This window comes from Myotis brandtii, unplaced genomic scaffold (genome assembly GCF_000412655.1).
Source record: "Myotis brandtii unplaced genomic scaffold, ASM41265v1 scaffold54, whole genome shotgun sequence".
Taxonomy (NCBI): Eukaryota; Metazoa; Chordata; class Mammalia; order Chiroptera; family Vespertilionidae; genus Myotis; species Myotis brandtii.
This window is the reverse complement of record NW_005369989.1, coordinates 2,380,399-2,400,443: the sequence shown is the minus strand read 5'-3', so window position 1 is coordinate 2,400,443 and position 20,045 is coordinate 2,380,399. Positions and strand designations below refer to the sequence as shown.

General features: G+C 38.7%; 1 protein-coding gene across 16 annotated transcripts in view; it reads right to left on the bottom strand.

The window, feature by feature from the left end:
* The window catches only part of RBMS3 (RNA binding motif, single stranded interacting protein 3), a 965,283-nt gene that overhangs the window by 42,724 nt on the left and 902,514 nt on the right, over nucleotides 1-20,045 (bottom strand). For 12 of the 16 annotated variants that reach the window (XM_014549237.1, XM_005878038.2, XM_014549230.1 and 9 more), the window contains one exon: nucleotides 19,784-19,831. The exons of the other annotated variants lie outside the window; for them this stretch is intronic. In XM_014549237.1, the coding sequence (XP_014404723.1) occupies nucleotides 19,784-19,831 (48 nt within the window). The remainder of the gene's footprint in view (nucleotides 1-19,783; nucleotides 19,832-20,045) is intronic. 16 annotated transcript variants of the gene reach the window in all.

Below are 20,045 nucleotides of genomic sequence, written 5' to 3'. Positions count from 1 at the left end.
CATCACTAATGGATTGGGTATGGTGTTTTTCCATTTCATTAATGAAAAAGAGCTAAAGGCCATTACTTGTCCTGATTACCATTCACAGAGAGAGTGGGACACCTGGATGCATGTCTTCCAGAGAATCTGCAAAAGGCATGACACAGGCCATTGAAAAATTGATTGGAAAATAATGAGGCAAAAATGCTATGTCATTGGGACCAGTATGTTTTCAGTGGTGTGCATGTGAGGACCTGAGTGATAAAATGGGTACAAAAGGACTTTCAGAAGGTGACCCTAAGGAATCTATATATATAAAAGCCAAGCGACCGGAATGACCAGAACAAGCAGTTGCTATGATGTGCACTGCAGCCAGCCAACCGGCCCCATCAGGCAGCTCGGCATACAAACAACCCCCCTACCCCGATTGGGGGTGGGCCAGCCCACCAGCCAACCTCCTGCGGCCCCTCCCCCGGCCGACCCCTACCTGTGCATGAATTTGTGCACTGGGCCTCTAGTCAATTATAATAATGTTAGTAAGGTAAATGACCATGATAGCTATCTAGGGAAAATGATGAGTAAAATGAAACCTTCCAGATATGTGGCATTGTTAAAGAACAGTTATATTTCTAGTGGTTAAATACGTTGGTGGGTTTTGACCAATTTCTAAAATTATTTAATGTAAGAAAGCTTTCCTATAATTTGACTTTTTCCACATCCTTCCACTTTTTCTTCTACTTATTTCTTCGTGAGACTTCTCCCTTTCAGAAAGCTCTCTGCACTTATTCAATCAAATTTCCAAACTTCTTGGGGTTTCTAAGTTGGTTTTCTTCTTGCTATTTTAATCTTTTGAAGTTAAGGTTAGGGTCCTATAGAAGGGATGCCTACAACCATCAGCGTTTTAAAATGTAGACATTATTTATTTAGTCAACAAATCTTTACTAAATACCTACTCAGATACTACTGGGTAATAAGGAAAATATGAATAGTTCCTACCCCACAGGAGGTTTATGTCTTGGCTCTAGAGGTAAAGTACAACCATCAGCGTTTTAAAATGTAGACATTATTTATTCAGTCAACAAATCTTTACTAAATACCTACTCAGATGCTACTGGGTAATAAGGAAAAATATGAATAGTTCCTACTCCATAGAAGGTTTATGTCTTGGCTCTAGAGGTAAAGAAAGGTAATTAAACATAAAATGATTTTGTGTGCTACATGTGATGATGGGGATACTCCCAGGGACCTAAGGGAATAAGAAAAAGTGGCAACTGTAAGACAAGATAGAGAATGAGGGAGACTTCCAAGGAGAAGAAAGTATCCGAGATAGTCCCTGAAAAACAAACCAGCATTAGGCAAGTTGAAGAGTAGAGGAAAAAGCATTTTAGACAGAGGAACTGCTCAAAGTTATCACACTTCCATTTATGTGAAGACCCTGGAGGCTTGGCCCATCCTGAGAACTGAAAGAGTTCATTATGCCTGGACCACAGAAGTAGTAAGAAGTGAGTCTGAATAAGTAGATGTGGGGAACATGAAGGGCTATGCCGCACTGGCTAAGGACTGAGGATGATGTTTCGAAGGTTGTGGAAAGAGTTGATGTAGGCCATGTGTGTTTTAGAAAGATGGTTCTGGTGGCTGCTGAAAGGATGAATTGGGGTGGGCTGAGGCTTGAATCATCAAGAGCAGTCAGATGGATGTCGTGCTAATGCTGCTAAGGGATGACAGTTACCCAGAGTAACTTACTGGGGGAAAGAGAGGTCCTACATTTTAGTCATGTTAGAGAAAATTCAGGTGTCTGGCTTAGTATTGCCTCCACATTTTGTCTTCTCTATTTATTTATAGTAAAAATCACTGTGAAGTTTTTAATTGAGGGTGAGTCCTTATTGAAACTGTTTTATTTTCATCAAAAATTTGAGCTTCAGTACTACCAGAGATAATAGGAATAGCGCAATCTTGATCTCTAAACCTCCAGGGACCTACGGACTAAATATGGGCTGGTGAGGAATGTACAAGTATCTACACTATACTGTGTCCATTAGGTAAAAAAAAAATAAATGAGATGGATAAGAGACTAATTCCCTATATGGGAGCAAGAGAGACATTTCTCCCATAGGTCTGAAATGAGCAGATACTCAAATGAACAATAGCTTTAAAGCAAGCGAAGCAAGTTTCCAAGGGCTATTTATTATAGTGTCCTTCAAACATAAGTGAATGGCATTGTGCCAATGCATACTTCAGGAAAGCTATTTTTCAGGGGTTCAGTGAGACACAGTCATCCAGGTAAGACAGCTTTCTGAGATTAATCCAGGATATAATTTAGAATAACCAAAGAGAATGGATATACTGCATATTCTCCAAATATTTCTCAAAAAAATTTATTTTGTTTTAGCCAAGTTTCTGAAAGGTATGAGTAACTGTGACTTTGGAGTTGTTATACTTCTTGACAAGGACTTGAAATGTAGCTTTCTTTGCTGCTGGTTACACACACACAGGCCTCTGTTTTAACCATCAACTGAACTTGGCATTGGACAGATAGTGTTGAATTGAGCAAGCTAAAAAGAATTCACGAGAACCCACCCACTCCACCCAAAAGGAACCCCCTGTATTTGGAGGTTAGATGCAGGAAGCATAGGATTCTTCTCAGAAAAATTTTAGGTCTGCTGTCACACAGAGACTGGTGAGCAATCACCATACTGTGGTCCGACAGTGTGACACAGCTGTAGAATATCATCTGTAAGCCACTCACAGCTTTGTGTAGTGTCACATTTCTGGTAGACGTAGGCATGTAAGTCTGAGGGTTGCTATTAGAAACAATGAGTTTAGATTCAGAGATTTAATCTAATCCACTTTTGGAAGTACTCATATGGTGGGGAGTTACTTATTAAGGTAACTCCCAATTGTTCGATGAAGACTCTATCCTTGCAGATAAAGTTTAAACAGTGTTAATTTAAAATTTATTCAGGCATTTATGTGAAGGCTGAATAAGAACGGGCAGGGCCAGGTGTTGGCACTAGGAAGACATTGTAATAATAAAATGGAAGGTAACAAGGATCCAACCTGAACTGGGGTAAAAGAATGGAATGGGGAGAACGGATTCAAAGTATATTGTAGAGGTAGAAGTTAGACCAAAAAAGAAAGTTTCTATAGGGTGTAGAGAAAGCCAAAATGTCTCTGAGGCTTTAAGCAAAATTGCCTGGGAGAAAAATGCCTCATCAATTTATAAGAGATTTTCTATCCTACTCCAAGCTCGATTGAATATTAAATCATATGGTTCTCACCCAAAAAAGAACTATACTCCAAGCCACTGTCAAAGGCTGTAACAATCCTAACCATATAACTACACTTACTTGCAAAATCTTGGCTTACAGAAATAATATTTATAGAGGTTTGTTTGAATCTTGGGGAAGTCTGCAAAAGAAACTAAACTGGGAAGAAAGAGTGTTAGATTTAAATTAAGGATATGAAGTTTGAATTTCCATGGAGCCAGCCAAGGGTAGTGGGAGTAGATGGGGGACATCGAAGAGGCTGGTAGAAACACAGGCATGGAATTCAAGACAGAGGATAGAATGAGCAGTACAGATTTGGAAGTCATTTATATGAGTTAAAACCAAGAGAGCAGATGACTTCCCTGGAAAGAGAATGAAAATAAAGCAAAGTGATCTAAGACCAGCACCCTGCAAAACAAGATAGAATGGATTTATACCTTTTTTTTTTAAGCTGAGGAAAACTGACCAATGAATAAATATATACTGAAGAAGGTGCCTGTGGAACAGAGAGTAGTCATGCTAAGACCATCATAAAGGTAAAGACAGGAAATAAAAAACATAGAAGAGAGGGTTAACAATGTCAAAAAGAGGGGCACACTTTACAAACACAGGAGACTAGAAGAAAGGAAAATGAAGAAGCAGACATTTGAAGAAAAGAGAAAATATTTGTGGGAAACAGATCAATTATGGTATCCATTTCTCATAAAGGACAAGGCAGCCATTTTCTGAGCATAAATGGCAGGACACATGTTTGTAACTTGAGAAGATTGAAAAGTTTAAAACAACCAAAGGAGCATAATTATGAGTGACGGTCCAGCTAGACTTATAAAGAACCAATATGTAGAGGACACAGAAACTTCCTTACTAGTTGGTTGTGACAATTACATGTAACAAATCAATCTGCATAAAGCACTTGGCACAGCATCTTGAATATAGTGTGTTTTGTGTACATAAAATCATCTTTGCCTTCACTGTACCTTCCATATACACTCACTGCATGTGATGAATAAAATACATTTTGACCTATTCCATGTTTGTATTTACATTTTATCAAGGTGATTCAAGGTTGAGCTATATTTTTGTCAAGTAACATTAAAAATTGCCTGTTAGGTAAGGAAAGGATTAATAAAATACCGTTCAAATTGTCTTTAACTGGTAGCTATTAGGAAGGGCATAGTATTCCCAATTAAACAATTTGAAGATGGTTTCAGACAAGAACTTGATGACTGTGATGGATAGAAGACAGAGAAGCAAGGACATTCTGCCAACCTGGAAGAGGCATCCCCCCTTTCTGTCTAAGGTGAGTGACTGCTTCATCGTTAGCAAAGACAATGCTGGCTATGCTCTGTTCCGCTCACCTACTAGCCTTAGTAAGACACCCATCGTCAACCTCCCCTCACTGCCTGAAAGCCCCAACGCAACTTCCTTCGGTCCTTCCCAAAGTCACACTGCACGAGCTCAAATCCTATAATAAGCCCCTCCAAACTTCTTAGATGCTCCATGGTTCACCTGATGTAACTTCTTTCTTTTCATAAGCTAGTAAACCAAATTTTATTTGACTACAGTTGGTTTCTGGTCTTCTTTGACTAGTACACTTTAACATTCTAGAACAAGTATCTTAAACACATTATTATTTTTCTTTTCACCAACACTATATACTTGCTTTGCTAAAATAACTGCTCAATTATGAATGAAATTCCCATTTCTTGAATCTTGAGTCCTATGCTTTCCCAGATTTGAGTCTCTTGGGTAGATGGTTGGACTCAGAGCAGGCACAGAGAGTAATTAAATTTATGCCTTACAGGGGCCTGCAATCCATTACTCTGAACCCAATATGATTTTTCTGCCAAATGAAATATCCATTGCATATAAATTAAAGGGCACCACTGGTTTAAATTTTTTTTTCAAATTTTGTTTCTTTTTTAAGGACATTTGATGTGACACGATTACAGTTTTGATATGCAGTATCTGGGTCAGGTAGCTGAAGGCTTTTCAATCAATATTTTACCAAAACTAAATCATAGTTGATACACCAAAGTGCACAGTTCAGACAAGTGAAAATTTTATAAAATCTGGTGTGATAATAAATAATACATCATTTATGTTATATTCCACATCAAAATAAATAAAGTTAATGTTGGAAAAGAAGTAAGAACAAGCAATATCTTGGGTGGTGATGGACTTTGAAACAATATCATCATTTTGGTAGGAACAAATATTTTGTGATCTACAGCTTGGGGAAACACATACATTATAAAATATAATATAATCATAATATTATATACTAGAGGCCCAGTGCACAAAATTTGTGCACTGGGGGGTGTGGCCCTCAGCCCGGCCTGTGCCCTCTGGCAGTCTGGGACCCCTTGGGGGTTGTCTACCTGCTGGCTTATGCCGATCACCCAGACATCCCTCTCGCAATCCAGGATCCCTTGCTCCTTACTGTCCTTCTGCTCCCTCCTTACTGCTCAGCTCGCTGCTCCTTAGTGCTGCTGCAGAGGCGGGAGAGGTTCCCACCACCGCCACTACACTCACCAGCTGTGAGCCGGGCTTCTGACTGAGTGGCGCTCCCCTGTGGGAGAGCACTGACCACCAAAGGTCAGATCCTGCGTTGAGCATCTGCCCCCTGAAGTCAGTGCATATTATAGCAACCAGTCATTCTGGTCATTCCGCCTTAACAGTCGCTGAGGCTTTTACGTTGTATTGTCTAACTTCCATGATATATATTATATATGTTATATATATATGTATACATATATATGTATATATATACATATATATGTATACATATATATATAACATATATAATATATATCATGGAAGTTAGACAATACAACGTCATTAAAGTATATTATATATGGTCCCAATTTCAAATGTGTTAGATCAGTTCCATAAACCATAAGAGACTACAAGTCTCACATTAAGGAAACTGGGAAGATTTTCAGACTGTTCCAAGTGATGCATGAAAGAAGCAGAATATATTATTTGAAATGTGATTTCATTATGAAAACTGTGAAAAGCAACAGCCAAGTGGTTGTGGTTTATTGTCCGCCTTCTGGTAGGTGGACAATAAACTCACATAAATGAAGAGTGACTTTAGATGACAAAATCACTCAAAGATCTATGCCACTTCTATAGAGATAAGCTTCTCTTAATTCTGCCTTAAATGCCCTAATGTTGAGACATAATGAATGGAAGTGGGGAAAATTTTAGAGGCCATCACTGCTACCACCACCACAATATAATCATCACAGTCATCATCGTCATCTTGATATTAATACACTCATCTTTTCCTTCTATATATATTCCCCACAATTATGTATATTCAAAGGCTATGCCACTAAAATTTTAGTAAATTATGTAAGTTCCAAAGCAACACATCAAAAATGTGTTAATCACTTAATGCATTCTCTTCTAGCTTCTTTTATGTGCATGCTTTAGAACTCAGAATCACAATGATTGTTTAATTTTTTCACTTCACATTTATAAATATTACTTTTCATGTTGTTAATAAAAGCTTTAATATTTATGTTAATTCACCTAAAATAGTATAATTGTTTAGCCAATAGAGAAGACATGTAATGAATTCCCTTAATAGTTCTCCTATTTTTAGATATTGGGTTAGGAAACTCTATTTTAAATCACTGCTTTGGTTCAGTCAATCTATCATGGCAAACATAAGGTTAACGATACTTCAAAAGTTCTAACATACTTCTCTGAATGCAGGGGAAGAGAGAAAAGGAAGCCCCAATTATTTACTATCTATGATGAGTCGAGCACTTACTAGGTATTTTACATATGTCACCTCAATTAATCCTCATATTAGTACGCAGATAGAGCTGCTAATGCATTATTATCTATACCTAAGAAAAGGAAAGGCAGGCTTCAAAAATTTTAGGTGGCTGTCACTGTTAAATAATTATTAAATAATGGGACAAGGAATCATGAATATCCTCTAGACTCTAAAAGCCGTTTCCAATTATTACACCATACTTATGCCTATTCAGAGTTGCATGTGTGGATGAATAAAAAGTCCCTGCCTGCACATTTTTAGATTAGATGAACACATAATCACAATCATCTCTCATTTTATCTTTCCACTGAGACCTTAGAGCACACAAACTTCCCTGAACCCATTAGTATTTATTTATTTATTTATTTATTTATTTATCATAGGAATTAGAGCTTTTGTTCACCCAAACTGAATTTGTGCAGGGTTTCCAAAATTCAGCACTATTTTAAAAAGCACACATACACACACACACACACACACACACACACACACACACACCAGCGCATCAATGCACAGTTGAGAGCAATAGAGAGCTCATGCCACCAGGAACATCTGCAATGCACTATGCCTGACTCCACCTGCCCTGATAACCAAGGCCAAAAGGAAATGAACTGAGTTCTGTATTTTACATCATCAGATCAAAAGAAGTATATCCGTTCATCTGGGGGAGATTCTTGCCTAGGCACTGAACTCAAGGAGCAATTCATCATTTGCTTCTTTATGTGAGGGAACATAGAGTAAAATAATGGACAATTACTTCCACTCTGGGATCTCAAAAAATCTAGTAACGTTGTTTAAGTGTTTGTGTCATATGCTACCTGCCTAAGACACAAGAGGTTAAAAGTTTAAATTTTAACTCCGAGAAAGCACTTCTAGAGGGACATGCAATCTTACGGTTCAGGTATTTTGTTGTCTGATAAACTAATTTGACACAGAGTCTAGAGACATGTTAGCCTGTCTGTCAGGCAGCACCTCCCCAGGATCAGATGTCTCTAGCATGCCTTTGCCAAGTGCTGAACCGCAGTCCATTCATGACTGGATTCTCTGATGGGAACCTCAAGTGCCCACTTTGTGCTATTGATTAAAAAAGGGAACCCTGTGCAGTCAGTCCCACATACGCTGATTCCTGTCGTACAATTAGCGTCCATTAAAACCAACTGTTATCTTGAAAAGGCTCTTCCCCTCTGTTGCATTATGGGGACACTGCCTTTTAGATGACTGAAGTACGAAGTGACTCTGGGAGCTGCTGCTGTGTCGCTAAGCCCATGGCTGCCACTCACTGAGGGATTCTAGGGCAGATTCATTGGGATGCTGCTTTCCCTTCGATGTGTGTGTTGCATCACCAAGTGGAATTTCGCTCTGACTTGGCGGCCATATCTCCAGCCACCCCATGCCTGTCCTATGCAGTATTTGGTCTTTAGACAAAACCAAGAAAGTTCCTTTTCACCTTCTTAGTGCAGAGCAAAAAAACAAAAACAAAAACATTAGTCAGAAGCAGTTGCCCAGGGGATAACTGATCCATCAAGAATAACTTCCCTATAACCAACCACCACAACAAAAATACCAGCCCGTGTAGGGTGATAAAGATGTAAAATATCTTTTACTACAAATCTGTTGAGAGGATGAATCTCTTGCCTTTTCTCTAAATTTCTGAAAGTAAAGGATTCTAAAGGCTGGTAAGGAAATGTTCAACAGGATATATATTTTGTTTTCTAGGTTGATAATCCTCTGTTGCTGGGTACATACAAATAAATCCCAGAAGACCAGTATATGAGCATGTAAAAAGTATAAGTAGACCTAAAGTGTTTTAATACTTCAGTACTACAATCACTCATGCTGTACAAACTAAAATACTAAGAAATGTCTCAGTCTTCATCTCAATATTTTCCACCTCTGTTTTCTGATATTTCATTGGCTTTTCAGTAAATGTTTAAAAACCACAAAAATGGTTAACTATAAAGGAAAAGTACCTTGGTAAGATGGTGACGTAGGTAAACATCAGTATTCGCCTCCCCACAACCACATCAAAATTACAACTAAAATACAGAACAACCATCATTCAGAACCATCTGAAATCTGGCTGAGTAGAAGTCCCACGACTAGAGAAGTGAAGAAGAAAGCACTTTGAGACTGGTGGGAAGGGCAGAGGTGAGGAACGGGCTGGACCGGCACCCATGTGTGCAATTTTTTAAAAATATCTCAGCTGCAAAGGCCACCCAGGAGGAGCAAGGGGTCCCATCTCCATACCAGACCCCCAGCCCAGGGTTCCAGAGCTGGGAAGAGAAGTCCCCGTAATTTCAGGCTGTAAAAACCAGTGGCGGTTGGGGTTGAGTGACATGGAAGCTGCTGGAGACCCAGTGTTCTTTTGTAAAGGGCCAGCACAAGAACTTACTTGGATTCCATCTCCATCGCTGGGCTGCTTTTGGGGAATCCAGGGACATACAGAAGGAACTGGATTGTCTGGTATAGGGGCAGGAACTCAGGGGACGGCTTTCTCCCAGACAGGGGTGCTCACAGGGATCACTGTTCCTGTGCTGAGACCTTCCCTGTTGCAGAGCTGACAGGCAGCCATATCTGAGTCTCCATGAGCCTGGCTCACACTGTTGGCTCTATCCTGATGATTCCCTAAGACCTCCACCCCATCCAATTGGCAGCCCTGCCCAAGCTGTTTGCAGCAGCTTTTCCATATGAATGGCCTGGCCTGGCTCGGGCTTCAAACTTTACACAAATCTCTCAAAAAAGCAGCAGCTGGTGTCATATACCCCAAACCTATCAATAAAAGGCCCAAGACCAGGCACCAGCACCAACCTGCCTTGCTTCACAGGTGGGCCTTGCCTGGGCACTTACAAGCCCAACACAAGTAGCAGCTGCAGACATCTTTGTAGCTACTGTCGGGTGGCCCCAGGCAGTGGCTGACTTTGCACCTCCCTGAAGGTCCCAGATCCAGTGCACCCGGTGGACAGATTCAGACCATACCAGATTATAATTCTACACATCCACAAGTGACACACTCAAGGGGCAGACTCAGTGAGCACCACTGAAGCAAGTCCTGCTCCATAGGGGTGTCTCCTACATAACTGCTTTCCCACTATAGTCGTAGCTGGTCCTCACAGCCAATTGGCCTGGAGGTCAATTCCTCTCAGTGACTGCCAACAGCAATCAAGGCTCAACTACTGTACACACAGCCCACACAAGGGCACACCTAGAGTGCCCAGCTCAGGTGACTGGGGAGGCTGAGCCACTGGGCCCTACAGGACACTACTACACAAGACCACTCTACCAATTCCAGGACACATAGCAGCTCCATCTAATATATAGAAACAAACACAGGGAAGCAGCCAAAATGTGGAGACAAAGAAACATGTCACAAATAGAGAAATGGAAGCAAACTACTGGATACAGAGTTCAAGGGACTTAGTGAGACTTTCAAGGATCTTAGTGAGAATTTCAAAGACATGAAAAAGGACCAGTCAGAAATTAAGCATATACTAACTGAAATAAAGAATAATTTACAGGGATTCAACAACAGAGTAGAGGATTCCGAGAATCAAATAAACAATTTGGAATATGAGGAAGCAAAAATACCCAATCAGAAGAGCAAAAAGAAAAATTAATAAAAAAATATGAAGATAGTGTAAGGAGCCTCTTGGACAACTTCAAGTATACTAACATTTGCATTGTGGCAGTGCCAGCCAGAAGCAAAAGAGAGACAGCAAGACATTGAAAACCTATTTGAAGAAATAATGACAGAAAACTTCTACCTGATGAAAGAAATTGACTTACAAGTTTAGGAAGTACAGAGAGTCCCAAAGAGACCCAAGATATAGTATAATTAAAATGCCAAGGGTTAATGACAATGAGAGAATCTTAAAAGCAGCAAGAGAAAAGCAGTTAGTTACCTACAAGGGAGCACCTATATGACTGTCAGCTGATTTCTCAACAGAAACTTTGCAGGACAGAAGGAAGTAGCAAGAAATATTAAAAGTGATGAATAGCAAGGTCCTACAACCAAGATTACTCTATCCAGCAAAGTTATCATTTAGAATTGAGGGTCAGATAAAGAGCTTCATAGACAAGAAAAAGCTAAAGGAATTCATCACCACCAAACCAGTATTACATGAAATGTTGAAGGGTATTCTTTAAAAAGAGGAAGAAGAAAAAGATAAAAATATGAATAATAAAATGGCAATAAATACATATGTATCAACAATTGAATCTAAAAATCAAAATATAATGAACACAATAAACTGGTAATTAAAATAGAATCAGAGGCATGGAAACATGAAAAAGACCAATGAATCTCATAAGGTAGGGGGGAGGCGGGGCGGGGAGAGATTAACCAAAGATCTTATATGCATACTAGAGGCCCAATGCACGAAATTCGTGCAAGAGTAGGCCTTCCTTCCTCTGGCTGCTGGCACCGGCTTCCCTCAGGCCACCAGCAGGCACCTGGGACCCGGGCTTCCCTCACAGCTCTGGCTTCATCTGGAAGGTCATCCAGGAGGAAGTCCAGAAGTCTGTCTGGTCTAATTAGTATATTATGCTTTTATTATTATAGATATGCATTACCTATTGACACAGACAATAGGGTGGTGAAGGCCTAGGGTGGGGAGGGAACTGGGTGGAGATAGGAAATGAGGGGAATAAGAGGGACATCTGTAATACTCTCAACAGTAAAGATTTAAAAATAAATGAATAAAATTTTTAAAAAAGAACAAAAAAGAATGTTGGTAATAGTATTGATTTGGAATATTTATGAAAATAAATTGATTAGAAATAAGAGTGAGCAAACTACAGCCCACATGCCAAATTCAACTTGCTGCCAATTTTAATAAGCAAAGCTTTATTGGGACATAGCCATGCTCATTTATTTACACTTGGTCTGTGGTGGCTTTTGCCCTAAAAGACTGAGTTGAGTAGTCATGACATAGACCATATGGCCGGCAAAACCTGAAATATTTTCTATCTGGACCTTTACAGAAATAAAATTACTTGATTAGAAAATAGGCATATGATTTTGTATCCTCCTAGCCCAACTCCCCATCACCACCCCTCATAAAAATGGACTAAATAACAGTGATGTTTATATACCAGAACAGTCTATTTGCTTAACCCCTCTTTGGTTACCAGTTACTTGAATAGAGCAATGAAAATTGTGGTCCCTCAGACTTCATTTTGGTAACGGAGGGATCGATATAAATGTACCAGCAGGAACACAATAACAGCATGCACAAGCCTGTTTGTCAAATATTTGTATAAATATCATGTACAAAGTCCCATTCTGTGTTTTATGACAGTTCTTTATAACCCTATCCTCTGTTAGATCCCATGCTCTTTGTAGGCAAGGAATGCATCTGTGATCTATAGCCTTGGTTCCTTGTAGCACTACAGGAGCTCAGAAGATACTAGTTGAATGAATACATAGTAAGTAGAACAAAGTCTCCCTTATTAGAACTTATTGGAAAGAAAAAAATCAATTAATTAGCACACTTAAACAAATGCAGTTTTGTAATCAAAGTAGATGCACAGTATTTGAGCAAAGAAATGAAACCAATTTTCATGCATGGCTTGTGGGAACACATAACTCTGTGTCAGGTCTTTTACAGTAAATATAATTTAATGGCTAATTGTTGCTAATTGGAGGTACTAATGGTCCTAATGTTTAATTAAGAGATGGAAATCGTTTGTAATTAGCACATGGTATCCATGAAAACAGATGTTGTTTAGAACTGAAAAAATAGTTTTGTTCTTTGAAGTATTTTAAACACCTCCGCCCATCCCAATTATGAGAGAGTTTTATAAAGTAGTTCTCACCCGAGAAGAGGCAGTATAAAGATGGGCTTCAACCAAATCTTTGGTAGAGCATCGCCAATTCCACATTAATGAGGCTTTCCAATGCAAAGTGATGCTATGGACTAGCAAATGCAATATGGAGAAACTGCCTACTATTTTAACAGTGAGTTTTGCCCTAATTTGGGCAAATACCTCTGTAAAGGACTTCATTTGCAGAGCATAATTTCCTGACTATGACACTGAAGACTTCATATTCAACCACACTGAATGAATCTGCATCATGACCTAAGTATACTTTTTCTGTGAAATCTTGTCATGAAGTTGTATTGATAACATTGAATATCTTCAACCTATTTTAGCTGGTGTGCAGAAAGGATATGCCAGAGAATAAATATATGTTCCAGAGGTTCTGTGGATTCTTCTCATGCACTTTGGGGGCACTTTTCTCATTTTTTGTCTTTTCCAAAAACAGATTCAAATTTTGAACTCTGAGGTTTTTAGAAAAGGTGAACAAATTTTGGTTCCGCTTTGGTTCTCTGTCAATAGCTTTTGCTTGATTTCAGGATGACACCCTTCAAGGGAATTACGCTTAAAGCAACTGAGATAAAATTTTGACAACATATTATTTTTAGTTTTCATATGTGCCACATCAAATCCAACTATGAAGAGAAAAAAAATGATGACTTCAAGATTTTTTTAAAAAAAAATTGCTTAAAATTAGAAAGATCTTTTAAAGAGTTGTAACTGTTGTGGAAAAGAAAAACCAAAAAGAGAACAGACTCTTGATTTTACATGGAAAATGTAGGTAGTTCCAACCTCTGTCCTGTGTTCTTTAAATGAGCTGGATACGGTGTAGCAGGGACTTTGACAAGGAGAGGTAACTCCAGTGAAATAAATCAAAGACTCCCATTTACCAAACTTTAGCCACTTCCTCTTGGACATCCCCACTATGGCCTTTGCTCTATCCTTTCTGAATTACTATTTTTAAATATATTTGCTGTTTAACTATTTCTCTTAGACTTTTCCTAAGCAAAGTATTCCTTAAGCCATGCTTTTGATGAACTTATTCTGTTATTCAAATTTACATAAAAGTAACTATATAGCTGCTGAAATAAAAATAAAAAGTTTGGGTCCCTGTACTCATAAATTAACTTTAAGGTATTAAAGTGATATACAAATCACACTCTGAAAAACACTGATCTGAAATACTTTTCTGCCTTTAAATCTATATTCCAAGTATTCTGGAAAGAACTTTGTAATTAAAAATTCTTCATAGGTTTTGTAACATCTTTTGGAAGTATGCTGTTAGTGATCCCCTATATTTGGGATATTCTCCCTGATAATTAGCCCATATCTTATTAATGTCAAAAACCAAATAAAATAAGACCATTCCAGACATAAAAACACCCCATTTGAAATAGCAGCTTAATTTCTTTAATCTTTGTCACCTTCACCTCTAGTCCACTTTGGCCACCTGTTTCCATGACCTTGACTTTGCCAAGAAATAGTTTACTATCCAAAATCTTTAATCCTAGTATTTACTCTAGACCACTTCATACATTTCATTGATACCTCTTCTCTTTCTTTCCACTTTCTCCCTGTCTCCCATTGCCTATGGCCCTCTTTTCTCGTTCTGCTCATCTTATGAAGTATATTGATTGAATTTGTCACCTAATCACTCTTTTGATAATACTGTCACCACACATTGCCCTTTTTCTCACTCTACCCAGTACAACCTTAGCTGAGGATTAATCCACCTGAATGCCCTTCTGGCTACTGATCACTACTGTGGAAAATTAAACCTCTTCACAGATTGGTATCACAAAAATTCGTAATCTGTAGCTTCAAATGGACCCCCAGTGCTGCCTTTCAAACTTTCTATGTATTGCTAGTTGGCTTTCTTACTCCATAGTTTCCCAAAATTCTTTTCTCCATGACATCTCCCGTTCATTCTCAGATGTCACTTAATGTCTCATAAAAACAAATAGTATTTATCATGTAGGAAATACTTTGATTTCCTATTCCTACATTCACAAACTTGCATGCACATATTTCATCCCCTCCTTTTGTCCTCGCACATTCCTAGAAGTATCTGGCTTCCTCAGTGACCTTGCTCAATGAGTCATCCCTCCATGAATTACATCTTCATATTTTAGAACTCTTTCCTGGCTTCTTCCTATTATGACCAATTATTTCCCATCTTAAAAAGTAGTAAATCAATCAGTTCCATTGTCCATTTGTTTATTCCTACTCTTCTTGAAAGCCAGATTTGTTGTATTTCTGGCATTTGTTACACCCACTTCCTTACATGCACTGTCTTCATTCTTCCCCTTAAAACTGCACCATCAGATTGACTAGTGATCTCTCTGCAACTAAATCCAACAGCTTCTTTTCAGGACTCATCTTACTAAATAGGCTTCTTTTGAAATACTTTCTCTCTTTGGCTTCTTTTGGAAACATTAGATTCTTGGTTTTCCAACTATGCCTATAGTTGTCTTTTCCAATCTTTATTTTAGGCTCCTTGTTCTTAAATTTCTTTTTTTTTTTGGCGCGGGGCGGGGGGGGGGGGGGGTGGCCATTTTTTTTCAAGGATCTGCCTACTTGCCTTTGTTCGAAGCACATTCCCTGGGTGACATGTCTTAATTCCAAGATGATCACTCCAAAATCCACCTGTAGCTAAGAGCTATCTTCTGACCTCCAGACACACACATCCAAATACTTATCATCTCCATTTGGATGCCTCATAGATACTTCGAACTCAACATGTACAATACTGAACTTGGCCATTTCCCTCTGTTTTATTAATTAATGTATTAATTAATGTGTTAATTAATTTAAGGGGGTCTTGGAGACATGTTCAGGAGGTTAGCTTAGGATGAGATGCCACTGCCCACTGCTTCCCTGGTTGTAAGTCTTGTGGGGTCCCTTAGAATTTAGGGATACCTGCCTATGGGGGATGGAGAGGGGTAAGGGAATGGCACAGGCGTGCTCCCCTGTGGGATAGCATGCCTTTCCTCTGGATTAGATCCTTGAAAATGACATATCAGGCCATTGAACTGACAGGAACTTAACTCTTCTCCTTCTATCTTGATATCCATTTAGTTACTAAGTCTTACATATTGTACTTCCTTAATATGTCACAAATTTGTCAACTCTCTATTATCATTTCCACAACTTGAGCACATGCCAACTTGATTTCATGCTTGGACTCCTGAGTTCTGGACCTCCCCTTTTCTAGTTCTGTATGTCTCCATTGCATTCTCTGCCCTATATCTGGAGTGGTCATGTCACCCTCCAACTTAAAAACTTTTAGTGTTCATCTATTGCCACCTGGATAAAGTTCAAGTTACCATTTCTGATGATATGGCTCCAGTTTATTTCTACAGACTCATTTTCTCTTCTCTACTCCCCATCTCTCGTTATGTATCCCTGTCCTGTTGAACCATCTGTAGTTCCCTGAATTTGTCATACTCTGTACCCAAGAGTCCTTTATGTGCTACCTACTTGGTCTGAAACATTTCCGCTCCAACTTATTGTTTACTTGGTTAATTCCCATATACCCTTATGTCTCTGTTTAGATGTTTCTTACACTTTCACTAACTTCTTCTACCGTATATTAGTTGTTTCTTCTTTGTGCCACCATAGCATCTTGTAACAAGAATAGGTACAGTTGTTACTAATAACATTTGAGCACTTATTTTATGTTAGGATCTGTTTTAAGCAGGCTATATATCTTAACTTACCTAATTCTCACAATAGCCATATTAAGTAATTATTATTAATTCCTCAAATAAGCTATCTAAGGTATAGAGAAATTAGGTAATTTTCCAAGGTTCCACGACTAGTAAGTTACACAAGTAGTTTCCGAACTCAGGAATCTTATTGGAGAGTTTACCAAAGTGAACATCATATATTTGTTCATATGGAAGCTCTGAAGACATTGTGTTGTAATTACCATTTGTAACTAACTTCCTAATTGGATCCTAGGTTCTTAGAGGGAAGTTGCAACCCTAACACCCAATACAATAATGGCCACTCCCAATAAATATTATTTGAATAAAAAAAAGATGATATGTGACTCAGAGAGGAAAGAGTCCTACAATCAGATTTGCCCTGACCTAGCCTCAGTGTCCACCATTGTGACATTCTGCTCCGAGAAAAATAAATGACTTGCTGTCATCTAGTCACCCCACACTGTTTTCTGTCTCCAAGAGTTTACATATCTTATCTCATTTCCCTCCTGAATCTTTCCCACTCTTGTCTAACCCGTCAGCTCCTATTTGTTCTTCCAAATCCAGCTCAGAATTTTATTCCTGAGGGTTTCTGATCTTCTTTTCAGAGTCTAGATTTTAGTTCCTCCATATTTTATACACTTAAACATCACAAACAACAAAAACAACATTATTAGACCATGATTTTTTTTTAACCAGGGGTCTATTTTGTATTCACTGTCTATCCCTGGTACTTGAGTAAAGCACCTAAGACACAGAAGGTATTCAATAAATATTTGATATATTGGTTATGTCTGTAGATTACAAAGCAGTTAGTTTCAACTCTGATACTTTATGATAATCTAGTGGGTTCCTATACTGACAAAGAATTGATTACTACTTGGGTTGTCAAATATTGATATACTGGGAGATATGGGAAGGAAATATTACAACACCTTTGCCTGCTTCACTTTCCTGATTTTCCCAAGGGTTGGGCAAAGGATATTCCATTTTTCAAAAGTCACTCAAGTTGTGCCCACCAGACAATTTATAAACATTTTTAAAAGGTAAGTTTATTTTCCTTTACAGGTAGACCAAAGAGGCCAAAGAACGCTGTGCAATTAAAAGGTAAGTTTATTTTCCTTTACAGGTAGACCAAGAACTCTGTGCATATTTATCAGATGTCAAACCACCAATTAAATCTTATCAGGGAAAAACAACTGTAAAGTCCTGTAAATTGTTCTTGTTCTGTCACTTCTATATTAGTGCCTTCTTTTGTATTCCACTGATGGGATCACAGCACTTTAAAAAAATATTAATGATAGCAATACCAGGGCTTTCTAACTGTTCTATGTGATTACTGTTTCTTGTTGCTTAAGCACACACAAAAATGCCAGATTACATTTCTTAAGGCTCTACTTTAATTGAGTCATTTCTCAGCTCATGAAGTCTCAGTGGCAGCTGTCCATGGAATTAGGTGAGAACTCCAAGCCAGATGTTCTGCTTCAATTCATATGCATTGATCCTGACCCATGGCTGATACCTAGTAAGTGCTTTTGATGTTTTCATTGCTTTTGTGTGTCTCTCTCTGTGTGTGTGTTCTTAAAAGTGAAATCAGGAAACCTAGTAGAAGGAAAGTTTCAGTTTCTGTCTTTCCTCTTTATTAATATTGGTAAATTTTCAAGAATAGGTGCCTCTTGTTAAACAAAGATGCCATATATTAAACCAAGTAAAGGCTATATTAAACAAAGTGTGCCAAATGAAACACATTATGATAGGATAGGATACACACTTTGGGGGAAGATAAGTGATGTTTTAATTAATGACAATTTATAGAGCTCTTCAAAAAGAGTGTAGTGGACCTGGCTGGTGTGGCTCAGTGATTAGAGTGTCAGTCTGTGCACCATTGATTCCTGGCCCAGGGCACATACCTGGGTTGCAGGTTCAATACCCGCCCCTCTCTCCCCCATCAGTCTGGGCGAGTGCGGGAGGCAACCAATCGATGTGTATCTCTCACATCAATGCTTTTCTCTCTCAAAGATCAATGGAAAAAATATCCTCACTCCTTGGGTGAGGGTTAATAAAAAAAGTGATTTCACAACTGAAAGCTAACTCATTGTTTCTCAACTGAACTTGTAAGATGAATTTTCAGCCATGAGCACCATTAAACAAGTCCATCAGACATGAGGAAAGGATTGCCCTTGAGATGCTAGGTCAGGCAAACCCAGGGGCCAAGAGCATGCTGTTCTCTATTAAAAACCACCACTCAGTGGCCAGGCTCTACCCACTGATGGGCTCTCCTGACCTTCATCTCTTGCTTTAGATTGTATGTCCTCATCATCTAACACATGAAAGGATCAAAGAGTTCAGAGCTCTTTAGGCTGCCAGTATTTTATTTAGTTAAAAACAAATCAACAAAAGCAAAAAATTATGCCCATTATCCTCTTTGCAAGAAACAAAAATTCAAAGTTAAGAAAGCACAAGATCTGTGCAATCAAAATAAAACCCCACCCTTTCACATACCCATCCCCTACTATAAACTGCACCACCAAAGTATATGAAACAACTTAAATATTGCTAATAACAATCCTCAAGATGCTAATGTACTCTCAGATCAATCTCTGCCACTTTGCTGTACAAGTGGAACATTGGCAGCTTCTCTTTCAATATCCAAAATACCATTTTTGGAACAAATCTGAAGTTTTGATTCATTCAACAAACAATTATATTGAGCACCTACTATGGGTGAGACACTATGCTGGGTGTTGAGCAAGCAAAATGGGATGATTTTCTGATTTCAGAAGAATTCTGGTCTCCAAAGCAGTGCTTCTCAAACTACATTTTATTAATTTGTGCCCTCCTTTGATAGACATAAATGTCCTCTCCCACTTCTCAGAAATTCTGATGAACCCTCCCACACTGAGACCCTCTGATACACAGAACATAGTCTCCACATTCTGTGTATCCTTCACAGACCAAATGTCTTTGAGCTTTTACTTTTTATTACAAAAGAAACATATTTATTTTTCATACACAAAATTGGACTGAACTATTAAATACATTTTTGAACCATGCTCTGCCCACTCCCTTTGCCCCACTCTACCCCCCACCCCGGAACTGAAATTTACATTCCTTGTACCCAGCCCCATTGAGAATCACTGCTTTAAAGAGTTTTGGAGAAAACCAGGCAACTTCCATCTCTCCCCACCAATCAAGTCTGAAAGGAATTAGAATTTTCCTACCTGACACAACAGCTGGTGGAGTATCATAATCCTGTCTTGGGACTGAATCTTTGAATGAAAAGAGCATGAGAAAGAATGCAATGAAGTACAAAAGAAAATAAAACAGAATCTTAGCTCTACATCTTGGAAGTGCCCACTCACTGTATGTCATGAGGTTGCCTAACCCCCCTACCTCCAAGTTCTTCAGGCACTATGACCCTTACCCAGTTTACAGTAGTTACAATGGTCACCATAACCACCACACTGTACATGGTGTTAGGCT